General features: G+C 46.9%; 1 protein-coding gene across 1 annotated transcript in view; it reads left to right on the top strand.

Annotated features, from left to right (window-relative positions):
• Nucleotides 1–16970, top strand: part of NPHP1 (nephrocystin 1) — a 103814-nt gene extending 86844 nt beyond the window's left edge. The window contains exons 21-23 of the mRNA XM_036873324.1: nucleotides 10826–10993; nucleotides 13220–13342; nucleotides 15346–16970. Of these exons, the coding sequence (XP_036729219.1) occupies nucleotides 10826–10993; nucleotides 13220–13342; nucleotides 15346–15408 (354 nt within the window). The 3' untranslated portion in view covers nucleotides 15409–16970. The remainder of the gene's footprint in view (nucleotides 1–10825; nucleotides 10994–13219; nucleotides 13343–15345) is intronic.
• The last annotated feature ends 568 nt before the right edge of the window (nucleotides 16971–17538 follow it).

Genomic DNA, 17538 nt, shown 5'->3' with positions numbered 1-17538 from the left:
TAGCTGCCTTCTTACAGCTCATACTGTAAACAGGGTCCTTTCCCAGGTCTGTTTAGTGCCATGTCATGCATATTTTTGTGCTTTTTGTTGGTGATTTTGCTATTTAAAATAGCCCCAAGTCCTCTGCTGAACTTATTTCTAGTGTTCCTAAGTTTGACAAGGCAGTGATTTGCCTTATGTAGAAAATACGTGTTAGATAAGCTTGTAGTTATAGAGCTGTTGGCTGAGAGCTCAGTGTTAATGGATCAACAGTATATATTAAAATAAGGTGTCTTTAAACAGAAACACACATAAAACAAAGTTATGTGTTGATCAGTTGATGAAAATATTGTGACCACAAGCTCGCAGGAACCTAGCTCTGTATTTTCCCAGGAGCAATGCTTCACGATTCACAACTAAATTTTCCAGTGCTGAGGGCAACTTTACAGAACTACCTTGAACGACAAGAATCGACTGTATTATTGAGCCACATAGCAAAATAGAAAAATATGGAAAGTTGAATACAAAATGTATGTTCACTGTGATTTACAACTTTATAAAGAATATGTATACACCAGCGCTGGGCCTGGGAAGAAGCATAATAAAAAATTCCTTTGCTGTTAACATTATTTTTACAATCAATTTAAAATATTAGGGTTGAAAAATAATAACAGATCTAATTCCTGGCATGCCGTTTAAGCCATTAACATCACCCCAGAGTTAAAGCATTTTGAGTGGACGGTACCAAACTCCCGAGGGACAGGTGCTCTGGCCACAGTGGCACGAACAGGGGGTGCTCTGTTCAAAGGAGCTGTGTCTCTCGGGCATTTGCACCAGAACTGCCCGACGGGGTCCAAAGTGCAGCCCCTGGATGCATCTCCTCTTATTTTTCCCGTTTAAAGGAGGTGCATCGAACAGGTAGTTGTACGTTCATGTTCACAGCAGCACTGCTCACAATAGCCAAAAGGTGGAAGCAGCCCACGTGTCCACCGACGGATGAATGGATAAACAAAATAGGTACATGGTATAATGGAATATTATTCAGCCTTAAAAAGGAAGGAGGGCTTCCCTGGTGGCGCAGTGGTTGGGAATCTGCCTGCCAATGCAGGGGACACGGGTTTGAGCCCTGGTCTGGGAGGATCCCACATGCCGCAGAGCAACTGGGCCCGTGAGCCACAACTACTGAGCTTGCGCGTCTGGAGCCTGTGCTCCGCAATGGGAGAGGCCGCGATAGTGAGAGGCCGGCGCGCCGCGATGAAGAGTGGCCCCCGCTTGCCACAACTAGAGAAAGCCCTCACACAGAAATGAAGACCCAACACAGCCAAAAGTAAATAAATAAATACATTAATTAATTAATTAAAAAAAAAAAAAAAGGAAGGAAATTCTGACAACATGGATGAACCTTGAGGACAATATGCTGAGTGAAATAAGCCAGACACAAAAGAACAAATACTCTATGATTCCACACATATGAGGTACTTAGAGTAGTCACATTTATAGGGACAAAAGAAGGATGGTTGCCAGGGGCTGGGGGAGGGGGGAAATAGTAAGTTATTGTTGAATGGGTGCAGGGTGTCAGTTTTGCCAGATGAAAAGTATTCTGGAGATGGATGGACGGTGGAGATGGTTACACGACATGAATGCACTTAATACCACTGAACTGTACACTTAAAAATGGTTTAAATGGTAAATTTTGTTCAGTGTATTTTACCACAGTTTTTTTTTTTTTAAGATTTATTTATTGATTGATTGATTGCTATGTTGGGTCTTCGTTTCTGTGTGAGGGCTTTCTCTAGTTGAGGCAAGCAGGGTCCACTCTTCATCGCGGTGCGCGGGCCTCTCACTCTTGCGGCCTCTCTTGTTTTGGAGCACAGGCTCCAGACGCGCAGGCTCAGCAGTTGTGGCTCACGGGCCCAGTTGCTCTGCGGCATGTGGGATCTTCCCAGACCAGGGCTCGAACCCGTGTCCCCTGCATTGGCAGGCAGATTCTCAACCACTGCGCCACCAGGGAAGCCCTACCACAGTTTTTTTTAAAGGGGAGGGGGGTAAACAATGGCCAAAAGACCCTGGACTTACACAACGTGGGCCATGGACACCTGAATGTGAGGGACAATCATTGTCTTCGTCTCGAGACATCTCAGCATCAGAGGGAGCCCTCAGGGAGTTCTGGTTCCCACCGTGGACAAGGCCAGAACTTGTCCTTCGCGGAGCCCGTTCCTCCCGGGCCATCAGAAGGGGTGGGAGCCCCCAGTTCAGTTGGCACTGCTGACCTCCTGGGCCTCCCCGTCTTGAGTCAGGCTTTTTCCTCCCAGCCTGCAGTTTCTCAGGCTTCGTGGTACAGTCCGCGTTCACCCGAGTACCAGGAAAGGGAAGGAGGGGCCGTGAACGCTTCATGAAGATTAAGGCAAGTGGTAAGAAAAGGAATGCAGTGTTGGTGGTGACTGGACCAGCCAGGCTGAAATGCCGCCCAGCTATGCAGAAAAACCTGCCACCTGTAGTATCACCTGTACTATCACCTGTAGTATCACCTGTAGTATCGCCAGCATCTCCTCCTGGTTCTCAGCACCTGGTCCGCCCCACCTGGACCACACCTCCTAGGTGCAGCCAGGAGCCCAGGTGCAGACCTGAGCCAGGTGTTTTCTGGCTCCTCCTCCCCCCTTCACATGGGGTCATCGCTAGGACAGCACTGTCTTCAGAAGCTCTTAGGGTGTGAAGTTCACTGCCCTGTGGCAGCCCAGCCCCTGCATGGGCCCTTCGGAGGCCCCTCAGCTCTCTGCTGCTCTGTCCAGGTGGACAGATCAAAGGAAAGGCAATTCTCTTTTTGTCTCTCCCATTCAAAATCTTTTTTTTTTTAATTTTTATTGCAGTATAGTTGATTTACAATATTGTTAGTTTCAGGTGTACAGCAAAGTGAATCAGTTATACATATACCTATATCCACTCTTTTAAAAAAATTTTTTTAGATTCTTTTCCCATATAGGTCATTACAGAGTATTGAGTAGAGTTCCCTGTGCTATACGGTAGGTCCTTATTAGTTATCTATTTTATATATAATAGTGTGTGTATGTCACTCCCAATCTCCCAGTTTATCGCTCTCCTCCCTTTCACCCCTGGTAACCATACGTTTGTTTTCTGCATCTTTGACTCTATTTCTGTTTTGTAACTAAGTTCATTTGTACCATTCTTTTAGATTCCACATATAAGCGGTATCATATGATATTTGTCTTTCTCTGACTTACTTCACTCAGTATGACAATCTCTAGGTCCATCCATGTTGCTACAAAATCTTTTGACTTTTGAAACGAGCATCCATCATCCAGCACAGCGTCTTTCTTCTTTCTTTTTCAGTGTATATGTTGGTGATTTGGATTAGTTTAAACCTTCCCAACCCTGTCCCTGAGCCAAGAAATTTTCCTCCCAGGAGGCCAGGGCACTGATTGGTTTTTTGAGTCTCATTCCAGAAACATTCTGTGCATCTACAAACAAATGCACATATACACAAGCACACGCACATACATTTTCTTCTTTTTCTATATAAATCATAGCACACTGGGCACGCTGGTCTCTGCCTTGTACAATTCTTAGAGTTTGTTTCATTTTGGTATACAGAGTTTTCATTCTTTTTGAAGGCTGCTGAGTGTTCCATTGTGCAGACGTAATTGCTTTCACTAGCCCCCTCTGAATGAACATTTGGGATGTTTCTTTATCTTTCTGTAACCAGCAAGGCTTTTTGGGGGGGGGGTTGAATTTTTAAATTTTATTTTATTTATTTATTTATACAGCAGGTTCTTATTAGTTATCTATTTTACACATATTAGTGTATACATGCCAATCCCAATCTCCCAATTCATCCCACCACCACCACCCCCGACATCACTTTCCCCCCCTTGGTGTCCATACGTTTGTTCTCTACATCTGTGTCTCTATTTCTGCAGCAAGGATTTAATAAACAACCTTATACATTCATCATTTTGTGCACGTGCATTATTTATAGGACAAATTCCAAAAAGTGAAATTACTGGGTCGAACAATATGTGCATTTAATGTCTTGATCAATATTGTCAAAATAGTAGATTGGCTGACGGCACTGTTATTTAACCTGGCAATGGCAATGGCAATTGACTTCAACCTGGGGGCTGCAGGTGGACTTTGAGGGTCTGTGAGTCCCAAGATTTGTAGACAAAAATCGTGCACATACATCGGTACATTTTTCTAGGTGACCAAAACTTTCATCAACTCCTTAAAGGGGTCTGTGCCCACTGAATGTTCTCACTCACCCCGCTGATTAGTCTTCCAGCTCTTCCAGAAGTGAACTTCCCATCCCTCAGGAAGGCTGGCCTTGGAGTTTCCCTCTTCTGGGTCTTTCTCAGGGAAGATTCCCTCCAATCTCCTTATAGCTAACAACATGGCCAAAAATGGTTACTCAACACTCACCCTGTTCCAGAGAAACTCGTCTAATTTTCACAGAAACCAGGAGAGAGAAGCCATCCCCACCTCCTCTGTTTGATGGACCAGGACATGGACACATAGATGAGTTAAATAACCTGCCCAATAGGCAGAGGTAGGATTTGAATCCGGGAACATCGATGCTTCTTGTCTCATGAACTGAAGTGGATGAGCCTGGAAGCAAAGAGAGGGGCTTTGGGGGTTCTCAGTCCTGGCTGCATGACCTGGGGATCTTTTAACAACGCAGCCTCCCTCACCAGTTCCATCAGAATCTCTGGGGCAGGATCCAGACCTTGGGGCTTCCTCAAAGTCCCTGGATGGTTCTAGGAGTAGCAAGACTCAGGGTGCTGCTCTGAGGGTTAAGACTCAGGAATCCATGTATTTTAGAAGCTCCTTACCCTTATGCCATATTTTTGGCTTAATTCTTTTCCTTTATTAAGCATTTTTCAAAATAATAATTATTGGCGGTATAGTGGTGAACATAGCTGCCTTCCAAAATAATAAGCATCTTCCAAAAGTGACCAAAGTAGGGCTTTTTAAAGAGTATCATTTTCAACTCATGACTTGCGACTTGGTTGATACAGTCCAATCCCATAGTAGTTATTATATTTATTTAGAGGTCAAATTGTCCCATCTTTGGCCAGCAGGAGCCTTCTGAATCCTTCTGACCTAACCCCAGAAGCCTTTGCTATCTGCTCTGATGAGGTATCAGGCCCAACTTCCCACCCTAGACCTGGAATCAGCCATCGCTCCCATCTGGGTGCTGTTACCCCAGTTCTCATCCTCTAGTTCTTTAACCAGCTCTCTAAACGTGAGGGAGCTATTCTCCATGTTCTAGAGAAGAATGAGTAATTAATAAACTTATTGTTAAGCTCTGTCCTCCCTTAAGTGATCCTTTCCAGTTTCGGTTCAGCCTTTAGAAAATGCATAGAGGAGTAATCCGTGATTGTTCTTAAGGAACAGACTTAAGAAATTGCCAAAATTGTATTTGCAATACACTTGCTCAAAATGTCTGCCTCTAATAAAATATTCTTCCAAGTTGAAGGCCAGCCCCAAACATCTAAAAATATCTCCTGCTCTTGAGAAATACAAAATGAGGATTAAAAGGAGACAGCAGTTTAGGTTGCCAAAGAAAATTTGGAAAGCTAAATATAAGTTTAAAAAAAAAAGTCAGGACAAATACTCGAAATTGCCTTCCCTGTAATGAATCCAACCTAGGCTGCTTGAGGCAGAAACAGGATAACAAACTCCACTGGGTCTCAGTTCACCTGGAGTTTGTCCTTGGCCCTGGTCCTTTCAACTGTTCAGAAGGTAGAGGGTGTGGAAATAAAAAGTAAATAACATTCCTCTGTGTAATGTTGATTATGGATTATGCAAACTTTATGCCAAGAAGATTCCCGTGCAATTTGAGTAGATTCCCAAATGTTCAGAGGTCCTACCTTTGGGGTGTGAAATCTGGTTGTGAGGCGAGACGCACAGGTACCCTACCCTGTGCCCTGCGTGGCCTCAGACCTCAGTCCCCTCCAGGTCAGCAGCACCTCACAGACCGTGGTGAGAATGAAGTGGGGACATATAGACTGCGTGCATGCAGCAGTGTCTGCCCAGTGTGGCCTCTGATGGCAGGAGCTGGGCGGGGACCCCTTTGCCAGCACTGACAGGCCGGGTGGGGCTGAGGCACACTCGCCCGCTCCCCTGGACCTGGCACAGGTGAGCTGGCAGTAAGTGGCGGCAGGTATCAAGTGGCAGCTCTCTGGTCTTAGAAAGCCCAAGGGAGTTAGAATTGCTGTACAGAAATGAGGCCGTCTGAGTGCAATGCATTTTATAAACTGTAAAGCCCCTAGTGAATGTGAGGCGGTGGTGGGCTTATCACTGAGTCAGTTGAAAGAATGCTCTCTGACACCCTTCCCACCTACTTTGTTCCAGGCCCTGTGCTGGGAACTAGGAATACAATGGTGAATGGCACAGACCATTCTCTGCCCTCGGAGGTCTCAAGTGACTCTAAAATTTTACAGGTTCTGGTGCAGTCACTAACTCCCGAATGCCATTCCCACTAATAGCCAGCATTGTTCGGGTACTGGCGGTGGGCCAGCATCTTTATGCACTTCCCATGGCTTGGTGGGGAAGGTGCTTGGCAGGTACGGGTACCCACAAGCCAAGCCCTGGCACCTCCCTGCAGCATCAGTGCCCCCGTCACTGGGATCAACAGGCAAGAACCTGGGGACAGCGGCTGTCATCCTGCAACACTCCCTCCTCAGGACAGAGCAGCCCTGGCTCACTCACTGGCAGTCCCAGGCCCAGCCTAGGACTTCCAAAATTCACTTGGAGATTGTTTGTTGAGGTCTGGGGAGATGTGCTCCCAGAGCTGGTGCTTTCAGAGGCGTCCAGGCTTCTGGGGATGTTGCCCAGCCATACAAGAGCCTAGGAAGCTCTGCCTTGTTGCCAACTCTCTGGTCTATTCTGGCTTCTCCTCCTGGTGCCTTTCTCTTCAGAAGAACCTGAGAATTCTCCATAAATTCAAACGTACTTTTCCTCTCCAGGACAACGGCAGTGGGAACCTTATTGTTTATTTGTAAGATGAGAACTCTAGTCCCAGAAAAGCAGGACCCGAAAGCTGCATATCTTTCAGCCGAGCTGGACAGAAGTAAGTGGAGTTGTTTATCCAGGAAGTCTCCAAGAGCATCATTCAGAACTGAGCTACACCCACAGTCGTGATCACAATCAAACTTCAATAAACATAGGAGGGAAAAAGTGAACAGGAATGAAAGTTAACAGAAGCCACAAACTACAGAATCAGGCTACCAAGACAAAGACAATGGAATCATCAGCTATTGAATATAAAATAAATACCAAGCAAAATTAATGAAAAGATACACAACATCTCAACACCCTGTACCACTATTGCACAAACTGCAGAACACCAGAGACAGCGGGAAGACTCTAAAAGCAGCCAGATACCTAAGACAGATTCCACAGCGGCAATGAAGCTGGAGCAAAATGGAATACTATGGAAAGATGTAGAACACAGAAAATACCTTCAAAGGAAATAATTGTCAGGGGGGAAATAAGGACAGTTTTCCAACAAACTGACTGCTGCCAAATGAACTTTCCTAAAGAAACTACTAACAGTTGTATTGCAGGAAGAAAGAAAGTGATCCCAGAAGAATATCTGAGATGCAAGAAAATCTTCATTTCTTAAGGAGATCTTAAACTTGACCGAAAAAGCACAGTCTATAAAAGAAAAAATTAACATATTCAATTACGTTAAAATCAAGAACTCAGTTCACCAAAAGACATCATAAAATGTGAGACATAAATTGGTGCAGCCACTATGGAAAACAATATGGAGGTTCTTCAAATAATTAAAAATAGAACTACCATATGATCCAGCAATTCCACTCCTGGGTGTTTATCCAAAGAAAGCAAAAACACTAATCAAGAAGATATATGCACCTCAGTGCATATAGTGCATAGCAGTGCTATTTATAACAGCCAAGATATGGAAGCAACCTGAGTGTCCATCAACAGATGAATGGATAAAGAAGATGTGGTATATACACACAACAGAATATTACTCAGCCATTAAAAAGGAATAAAATATTGTCATTTGTGACAACATGGGTGGACCTGGAGGGTATTATCCTTAGTGAAATAAAGCAGAGAAAGACAAATACTGTATGATTTCACTTATATGTGGAATCTAAAAAATAAAACAAATGAACAAGTATAACAAAACAGAAAAAAATGTGAGAGACATATGCTGGCAGAATATATCTGCCATATTTATAACAGTTAATGAGATCCACACTATTAGGAAGAATTCCTATGAATCAATAAAAAAAAGACACACCTGTAAGAAATATGTAACCAATTAAAAAACAACAATAAAAAATTGCACAGAAGAAGAAATACATGAAACATATGAAAATAGACTCAATCTTATTAGTAATCATAAAGATTAAAATCTAATGAGACACATAGAAAATCCCAAGGAACCTACCAAATAACATCCCCCCCCCCCTCAAAAACCAAAACCCTCCTTAAAGTAATACGTGAGTTTAGCAAGTTGCAGGATACAATATTGACAAACAAAAAGTCAATCATATTTCTATCTGCTAGCAAGGAACAACTGGGAAATGGAAATTTAAAAAAATTATACTATTTACAATAGCTCCCCCAAAATAAAATACTTATGCGTATCTATAAGAAAATGTGTACAGTATCTGTATGCTAAAAACTACAAAACATTGATAAAAGAAGTCAAAGAACATCTTAATCATTGGAGAGGCATACCATGTTCATGGATTGGAAGACTCATCATAGTAAAGATGTCAAGTCTCCCCAAATTGTTCTATAGATTTAACACAATCAAAATCCCAGCAGATATATATTGTAGATATTGATAACCTGATTCTAAAATTTATCTGAGGGACTTCCCTGGTGGTGCAGTGGTTAAGAATCCACCTGCCAATGCAGGGGACACAGGTTCTATCCCTGGTCCAGGAAGATCCCACATGCCGTGGAGCAACTAAGCCCACACGCCACAACTACTGAGCCTGTGTGCCACAACTACTGAAACCCACACGCCTAGAGCTCATACTCCGCAACAAGAGAAGCCACGGCAAAGAGAAGCCCGTGCACCGCAACGAAGAGTAGCCCCCACTCGCCACAACTAGAGAAAGCCCGTGAGCAGCAAAGAAGACCCAACACAGCCAAAAAATAAAATAAAAAAATTTTTTTAAGTAAAAAAAAATTAAAATAAAATTTGTGTGAAAAGGCAATAGAACTAGGGAAGGGGATGAGTTTTCTCCTGAGATGGGCAGAAATGTGAGTCACCTGCACTGACAACTATTTTGAGTGCTGTAACTTTAGAGAAAAAATTTTTTTAATCTAGTAGTGTGAATCCTCCAAACCACAAACCCAAGAGACATCCTTGGCTCCCCGTTTCCCATCACTCCAAATCTCCAGTGGTCTCATAGTCCAACAAATTCTTCTTTTTCAGAATTATCGTATTACTTAATAAAAGATATACTCCCATGTACCTACTATGAAGTGAAAGAAATAGAACATTATCATTATCTTTGGAGGCCACTGTACACTCGTTCCCAATCCCATAACTCTCTTCCTCAGAAGGATCATTCTCAGGAGGTGCTGATGAGGGTTTTGAAGGAATTGGGGAGTGGCAATGAGTTCAGGTTTTGTACCTGTTAGACTTGAAAAGCTTGAGAGGCAGGGCCAGGAGTGGGGTGAGGCACGTGGGGTGCCTAGGGTGCAAATTGTAATGAGGCACTTGCTCTCAGGGGTCATACAAGTGCAGAGAGATGTCCAAGTAGAGACATCAAGCGGGCATGCCGGGCTGAAGGCTGCAGAGAGAGAAATGACCTGCACTGGGTTCCTGGGATCACCAGCCCATGTGGTGCTTAAAAGCACAGATGTAACAGGAGTGAAGACAGGGGGAACCCAGGAGACTCGCCAGGACATTCTAAGGAGGGCCGGGAAGGAGAGGAGACAAACCAAGAACAAAAATCCTTGGTGCTCATGTGCCTGTAAACCCTTGTCCTCCAGGCCTCTAACTGAATGTGCTGTCTGGTGGACATTTAGTTTCTCCCTGGGCTCACCAACATGGCTGCAAGCCCAGCCCCAAAGCAAACAAGTGCAGAGCCCGAGGCAACAGGAATAAGTTTTGGCTTTTCCGCCAAAGGGATAATAAGTGGCTAGACAGAGTTGAGAGGTGATTTAAATGGAACTGTATTGCCCAACTGGTAACTGACTCCAGGGCATCAGATACTATACCCAGGAGGCTCCAAACCAAATATCCACAGGGCTAGGCAGGCACTGTCAGTGGATGAAGGGAGCCAGAAGGAGAATACTATTCCACAGTGAAAGTGAGCAACCGGGAATGTGCCACACAATGGCATAGGGATTGGGAAGGTTGGGGATGTGGTCCACTGAGAACTCCAGGTCCTTTTTAAAGAGCCAGTCACAACTGGTTTCAGGCTACTCTGGCTGGGGAAATGGGTTCACTGTGGCCAGAACTATGGATTTCTCAAAAAAATGTCTGAAATCTGAATTTTTCGTGTGCAATATCCCTTTTTAAATGTTGGCAACGTATGCAGAAATGTTTCAAAAACTCTACCAACACTGTTTGGGCCAAGAAGACACATCCACAGGCCGAATTTAGCCAAGTCTTTCCATTGGAAACCTCTGTGTTAACCACGTGAATTTCCTAACAAAATTTACTCTGGCTCAGGGGCCAGCCTTCCTTCCCCATTTCCCTCTTGAATCCCACCTAACTCCACCTGAAGAGCGTTTAACCAGAGCCAGAGGAGGAGAGAGGTGACCCGCAAAGGGAAACGTGCCCCAGACCAGCCAATAAAGCCCCTTCTGTGGTTTTCTCTTACAGATATTTGGGTGCTGGGTCTGGATCCTGGTGGCTGCCACCCAGGTAGCAGACCCACTGCTACAAGGATGGGTGATGTACGTCTCGCTCACCTCGTTCCTCATCTCCCTGATGCTCCTCTTGTCTTATGGGTTCGGATTTTACAAAAGATTCGAGTCCTGGAAAATCCTGGTAAGAACAAGTGAGAGCGACACTTGGCTCCTCCCAGGCCAACGTCCTGGGTGTGGTGAGGACAGCAGGCCTCCTGGGCGGGAAGGAGAACCAGAGACCTTCCCTGGCCTGGGCCCCTAGGGCAGCGGTCCCCAACATTTTTGGCGCCAGGGACCGGTTTTGTGGAAGACAATTTTTCCATGGACCGGGGTGGGGGTGGGCGGGTGCTTCAGGCGGTGATACGAGCAATGGTTCAGGCGGTAATGGGAGAGATGGGGAGTGATGGGGAGCAATGGGGAGTGGCAGATGAATCTTTGCTCACTCCCCCCTGCCCCTCACCTCCTGCTGTGAGGCCCGGTTCCTAACAGGGGTTGGGAACCCCTGCCCTAGGGAACCCCGACTTTTTGTTTGAATGTGTTTACTATTAGGTCTATTAGGTCGGAATGAAAGCTTTCCTCTGCCAGAGTCCATCCTTCACTGTATTCCCCCCTATTGCCTCCCTCATTAGGGAATATCCATGGCCCAGCTACTCCTGCAGCAAGTGCATCTGGAAGCGTTTTCCCTCTAGATTTAATTTATGGTAAAATCATTGGAGCAGCATTGAAGGAAAGGCTAGTCAAAAAAGAATCACCCCAATCTCAAGATCCTACCACAATCACCTATCACAATTCAATCTTCCATATTCCTGGCAAATTTTATGCAAAATGTATAAATCGCACTGAACCAATAATCTTGGATGTAGAGTCTTTCGTTTAATATTATGTCGTTAAATTTTTTTCATCACATCATCTTGATGACCACTGAAAATTCTTCTATATTGAACAAGTCAAAACGTATACAAAAAGTAGGGAGGATTATATTATGGACCCTCATGTAACCATAACCCAGATTCCAGAATTTTCAAGATTTTATCACACTTGCTTCACTTAGCCTTTATTTTTCCCCCTGAAGAATTTTAAAGCAAACCCCAAACATCATGTCATTCCATTCCAGACACGTCAGTATACCTCCAAAAAATACACACACTTTCTTACATTATCACACTTAACATAAAGTTAACAATAATTCCCCGGTATCATCAAAGACGCAGGTCACATTCAGGTTTCCCCCATTGTAACTGAAACATCTTTTTGCAGTTGGCCTGTTTGAATCGGGGTCCTCACCACGCCCACTTGCACTTGGTAGTGATGGTTATTGGGTGCCTTTAATCTAGAATGATTCTCCCTGACGGGGACTTGCTAAAGAAACTGGGTGGTCAGCTGTCCTGTAGAAGGTCCCACATTTTGGGTTTGTTTGCTTCTTCCTGGTGTGATTTGACTTGCTGGTCTAGTCCCTGAATTTTCTGTAAGCTGGAAGTTCGCATCTAAAGGTTAAACTGAAGATGGGTTAAACCTTTCTGGCAAGAACGCTTCATAAGTGGCTTCAAGTGACATCACACATAGTGACTGTTGGTCCCTCTTTCACTGTGACAACCTTACCCCATCAACTTTTTCTCTAATGCTTTCTTTCATCTACTGATGAATATTCTTTAGGGGCTGCAAAATGCCGATTTGCCTATTATGATATTCCTCCCAGAATTGATAACTATGACATCCTTGTGGTATTGAAGAACTCTGCTGAGAGTTTAGCATAGAGGTTCAAAAATTGAAATCTAGAGTCAGATTAGCCTGACTCTGCCATGTGTCAGCTAAGCCTCAGTTTTCTCATCTGTAAAGTGGAGATGTTAATAGTAGCAGCCTTATGAAATTAGCTGTGAAGATGAGATGATACATGTGTATACCGTTAGAACAGCACCCAGCACACAGCAGGTCTTCATAGCACTAATGGTTAGGAGCACAGGCTTGGTGTTAATGTGGCCTGGGCTCAAATCCTGGCTCAGCTTTTATTCACTGACTTTAACGTTGAACTTCTCTTTCCTCAGAATGGCACTAACGATAAATAGTACCGACCTCATAGTTGACAAGGTTAAATGAGATAAATGGGGAAAAGGCTTAGCCTAGAGCTTGGCTGGGAAGAAGCACTCAATAAATGTTGGTTCATATTGGTATTATTATTGCCATATATTAATCCACTATTGTTCACCACATAGAAATTTCATTAGAAACACTGCAAAAGAAAAAAGCAGGAGTTTCGGGAGCAGGCTTATCTCTTTTGCCCCCTCTTCCCAGCTACGTAGTCAAAGAGGAAAGTGTTACCTGCTCGCATGTCCGCGTGACTGTGGCCATGGCCTCTGCTCCATCTTTCCAGGACAGCCTGTACCACGGGACCACTGGCATCCTGTACATGAGTGCCGCCGTCTTACAAGTACATGCCACGATCATATCTGAGAAGACGGACCTGAAAAACTACTACATAAACACTGCAGCCTCGGTGAGTGCTGGGCAAGAACATGACAGCTGCCACCATGGAGGGAAATGCATGAGGCTTAATTCTGTCTCCTGCAGAACAGATGTTCCTGAGCCCTCAGGCTGAAGGAGCCTTGCAGGATAGGAGGAGGGGTGTGTGTGTGTGTGTGTGTGTGTGTGTGCACACATGCACACGCAATCAGGTGTGCCCAAGCTCGCAGGGTACCAAGTCCAAGTTCAGGTGTCATCTCTCGTCTCGGGTTTTCTTGCTCCCTCTTACACCCACTACGCTGCCCTCAGAATATGTTTTTCCAAAACGTAAATTTTCCAAAATACACATCTCTTATTGAAAACTCTTCAGTGACTCCCATTGCTGCTGGAATGGAGCCGGAATTCCTCAGCATGGCTCAAGTTCTCGTGTCCTTTTATTTCAATGACAGACATGCACAGGGTAACGTATTGGCTGATGGAATCTGAGGCAAGGTGGTCCAGGCGAGTCATGGGACACGCAGGACCCCTGGCCTTTACGTCCACTGGGACCGGAGACTCTAGGCCAGCAGGGCCCGGCCTTTCCAGTCCCCGCGAGGCAGCCTCCTTCCTCTCTTGGTGGGATGGCGCCCTCACGTGGCAGGTGGCTCACAGCTGGGGAATTTCACCTCTGGCGCCGCCTAACCTTCCTTACACCTTCCCAGGAAGGTCTAATCCCCAGGCTGGGTCCCAGTCCTCCCCCACCTGCCGCTGTGACCGGGAAGGTCCTGTGTCAGTCGGGCACTCCCACAGGGATCAGGCAGCAGGAGGAAGGGGTGTGGCGCAGGGTGCTGACCCCATTGGAAGAAGGATGCCGGGCAAGCGAGGTGACCCACTAGGGAGGCCTCAGGGGGCTTTGGCTGCCTTTCCGGCCGGTCTGCTCCCTCCCGTTCCTGGCCCAGCACCACTCTGCCCCCCCAGCCCGGCTGCTCGCCCTTGCCCTCCTGCTCCAGCCACGTCAGTCTCCTTGCTGCCCCTGGACCCGCTCTCGCCTTGGCCTTGGCCTTGGCCCCAGGACAAGCACCGCAGCTCCGTCTCCTCCTGCTGGTTTCCCCTTCTGGGTGAGACCGTTCCCCTCCCCGTCCCCTTCCTGCTTTATTTTCTCCTGCGCGCTTAAGCCCCACCTTCCATACTACTCTACTGGTTTATCTTGCTCATTGTCTGCTTCTGCCACTAAAAGGTAAGCTCTAGGAGGATAGGAATTTTTGAATTTTTGTTCAGCATTATAGCCACAGTTGCTCTTGAAGCACAGCAGGTGCTCACAAGATATTTGTTGGATGAATGAATGAATGGAACAGAGTGTGATTGGACAGAGGGTTGAAGTGAGGCTGGAGTCGTCTGCTGGGCCAGGACATCATCAGGCAGCGCAGTTGGGCAACTCTGGGGATGGCTTTGGACGTGGCGGGTTGGGGATGGACCCCTGGGAAGGGAGGGGTCACAGGTTTGTGGCTTGGGTAGCTGGATGAGATGAGGGTCCTGGGGCTGACTGAGCTAGTGAGGAAGTCTCAGGAGTTCAGTCTGGACCATAGAGAGCTCGAGGGGCCTCTGAGGCACTGAGGAGCCGAGAGATGGGTGCGCAGAGTTGAGTTCTGGACCAGTGAGTGAAACTTGTCATCAGAGCACAGACAGTGGCTGAAGGTGAGTGGGGGGAGAGTGCCCAGAACCAGACAGCAAGAGAGAGAGACACAGAGAGAGAGAGAAGAGGGGGAGAGGGTCCAGGGCAGGGATGGAGATGGACCCACTTTATGGCCAGGTAGAGGAGCACACGTCTGCAGGTGAGAGGGACGCTGCAAAGTCACAGTGGAACACGGGGATGGAGCGTTTCGAGGAGGATGGAGGGGCTGCCCAGTGGCTGCCGCCCTTAAGCCAGGCAGGGCTTGGGCAGAGAGGGGACGAAGCAGGGTCAGAACGAGGGCCTCCCAGCAGCGAAGGGCCTGTGTGGGTTGGGAGCGGGGAGCGATCACCAGCATCCCTGAGGAAATAACTCCCCGGCTCTTCCAGTTCTTTGCCTTCATCACCTCCCTGCTCTACATCCTCCACGCCTTCAGCATCTATTACCACTGAAGAAGCAGGGAGCTGGGCCGACGTGGGAAACGCTCTTTTAAAGCCTGGAGTATCAGCTCCCAAAAGTGGGTTTCAACATTTGCCATCTGGCTGATAAACAGAAGCTCAGCGATGACATCACCGGATCAACAGACCATCTTTTCAGAACGAGTGATGAAATCACATGCTGGCAAGATCTGTTTGGACATTTTTAATTCATTGTGATGAATATGAAAAAGCTGGGAGGAGGGCTTTGTTGTTTTTTGTTTTGTTTTGTTTTGTTTTGCCTGGGAAAGTAACTGTCTCTTGGAATTATCTGACAATGAACCTCGCTCTTCTAGAAAACTAACATCTGTAAGCCCTCACTCCTGAATATTCCAGGTCTACCATCATCAGGCCTGTTTGGGGATTCTGCCTCAGCAACGAGATTCCCCACAGCAGGTCTATGGGAACCTTCATAATTTTCTTAAAATCGAAATGGTGCTGTCAACACCTTCAGATCTGAAGACCCACAGACCTTGTTCCTGTCCCGTGGTCCTGTCTCTGCTTCTCAGCGGTGGTCCAAACCCGCTGCCCCCTCCCACGCTGCCCGACCCCCATTCACATCCCCTCCCCTTTCCTCCCCAGCTTTGGGAGCCAAGGGAAATCTGTGTAAAATCAGCTTTGAGGGTAGATAATAAGAGATTGGCTCTACAAAATTTTTACACAGCAAGACCTGGGGGAGGGGAGGAGGGGGTCAGGGAGGGAAGGGTGTAATCCGCTTCTCTATAACTGTAAGTCAGGCCGCTCTGCTCAGAGAACTGCAGGGCTGCAGGACGCCTGGGTCAGGCCTCCGGACCCCACCCCCTAAGGACTGGGAGTCACCCTATCCCTCAGAAAAGACCATCAAGGAAGCCGGCAGGACGTTACATGCCACGTTTCTCCTCTGGGCTCCTGTCACACGTGGGACATCGATGAGGCCGGAAAGGACCCATCCCAGGGTTCCTCCTGTTTCCCATGCATCCCCGAGTGGTCCAGCTGGGAGGGGCCTGGAACCACCCAGCCAGCCTCCTGCAGTGAAGGGCTCCCAGGGGCCAGGACATGCAAATGTATTTGCACTTCGGGGCCATTCTCAAAGAAAAGGCACAGAGAAATGTAAAATCGAGGTGCTGGATTCCCAGGTAAATGTTTTTCAAAAGTAGGCTGTGCCGTCTGGCGTTTCTGTCCCTGTGCTGGGGTTCCAGCTGCTTGGCCTCAATCTCTAACGTTGAGTCAGGGCTCAGCCCCTTAACTGCATGCGCCCGATGCCGTTTTGAAATGAAATAAATTATTATGTGGAAGGGACTTGTCTTAGCCTATTCTAGGGCTTACAGTTTTGTATTGACTCTTTTCTGCTCCTGAAGGGGAGGGGGAGGCAGGAGGGGAAGTCACCGGAGAGAAAACTCTGGCTTCATTCCCTGACAACTCACTTTCTATTGGCTCCCATAGCTTGAAAAGCCACCGTTCATCTCTCACGTTCTTGTCTGGTGGCTATCTGAGATGGTCATTGTTAAATATTTACTGAGTAGCCACATCCAAATAAAAGTCATTTGTACAGTCAAAAACCTGGAGTTGGTCGGTTTCGTGGTGTCAGCACTGGAACTGGCCGCCATGTGACAGGTCCCGACAGCAATTGCACAGAAAGCACATCGTGGAGGGTTTTAAGGCCCAGCCCACCCGGCCTTGCTTCTAGGGCAGCTACACAGGGGCACTGAGACTGTCTCCAGGGCTCCGGTTTGTGGTGTCATTTCCACTTCAGTAAGAATAGTTTGGGTGCAAGCTCCAGAAACCAAACTCATGCAGCTTAAGCAAAGTCAGGGATGCCCTGGCCAGGCCTGGGAGGTGCAGAGGCCTGGGTGGGCAGGAGAAGACCCTTTACCCAGCCCTCTGCCCTCATGTCCCTGCTCTCCTTCATGGGGTGCTGTCCTGTCCTCCCATCATATTGCAACGCCCCCCATCCACTGGGCAGACACTGTGGACCCAGCCCTGAACCCCGGCACCCCCTAGTTCACCTGCAGCTGCTGTAGCTCCCAGCCACCTTCCTGCCTTCAGGACGGCTGTCCTCTCTCTCTAGGACTCTCCCTAGCTCTCATCTTCTGTGGGGAAGACCCGAGGCAGCCTACCAGGCTCCTC

This window comes from Balaenoptera musculus, chromosome 13, assembly GCF_009873245.2.
Source record: "Balaenoptera musculus isolate JJ_BM4_2016_0621 chromosome 13, mBalMus1.pri.v3, whole genome shotgun sequence".
Lineage (NCBI taxonomy): Eukaryota > Metazoa > Chordata > Mammalia > Artiodactyla > Balaenopteridae > Balaenoptera > Balaenoptera musculus.
Note: the sequence above shows the minus strand (reverse complement) of the source record. Positions and strands in the feature narration are given on the sequence as shown.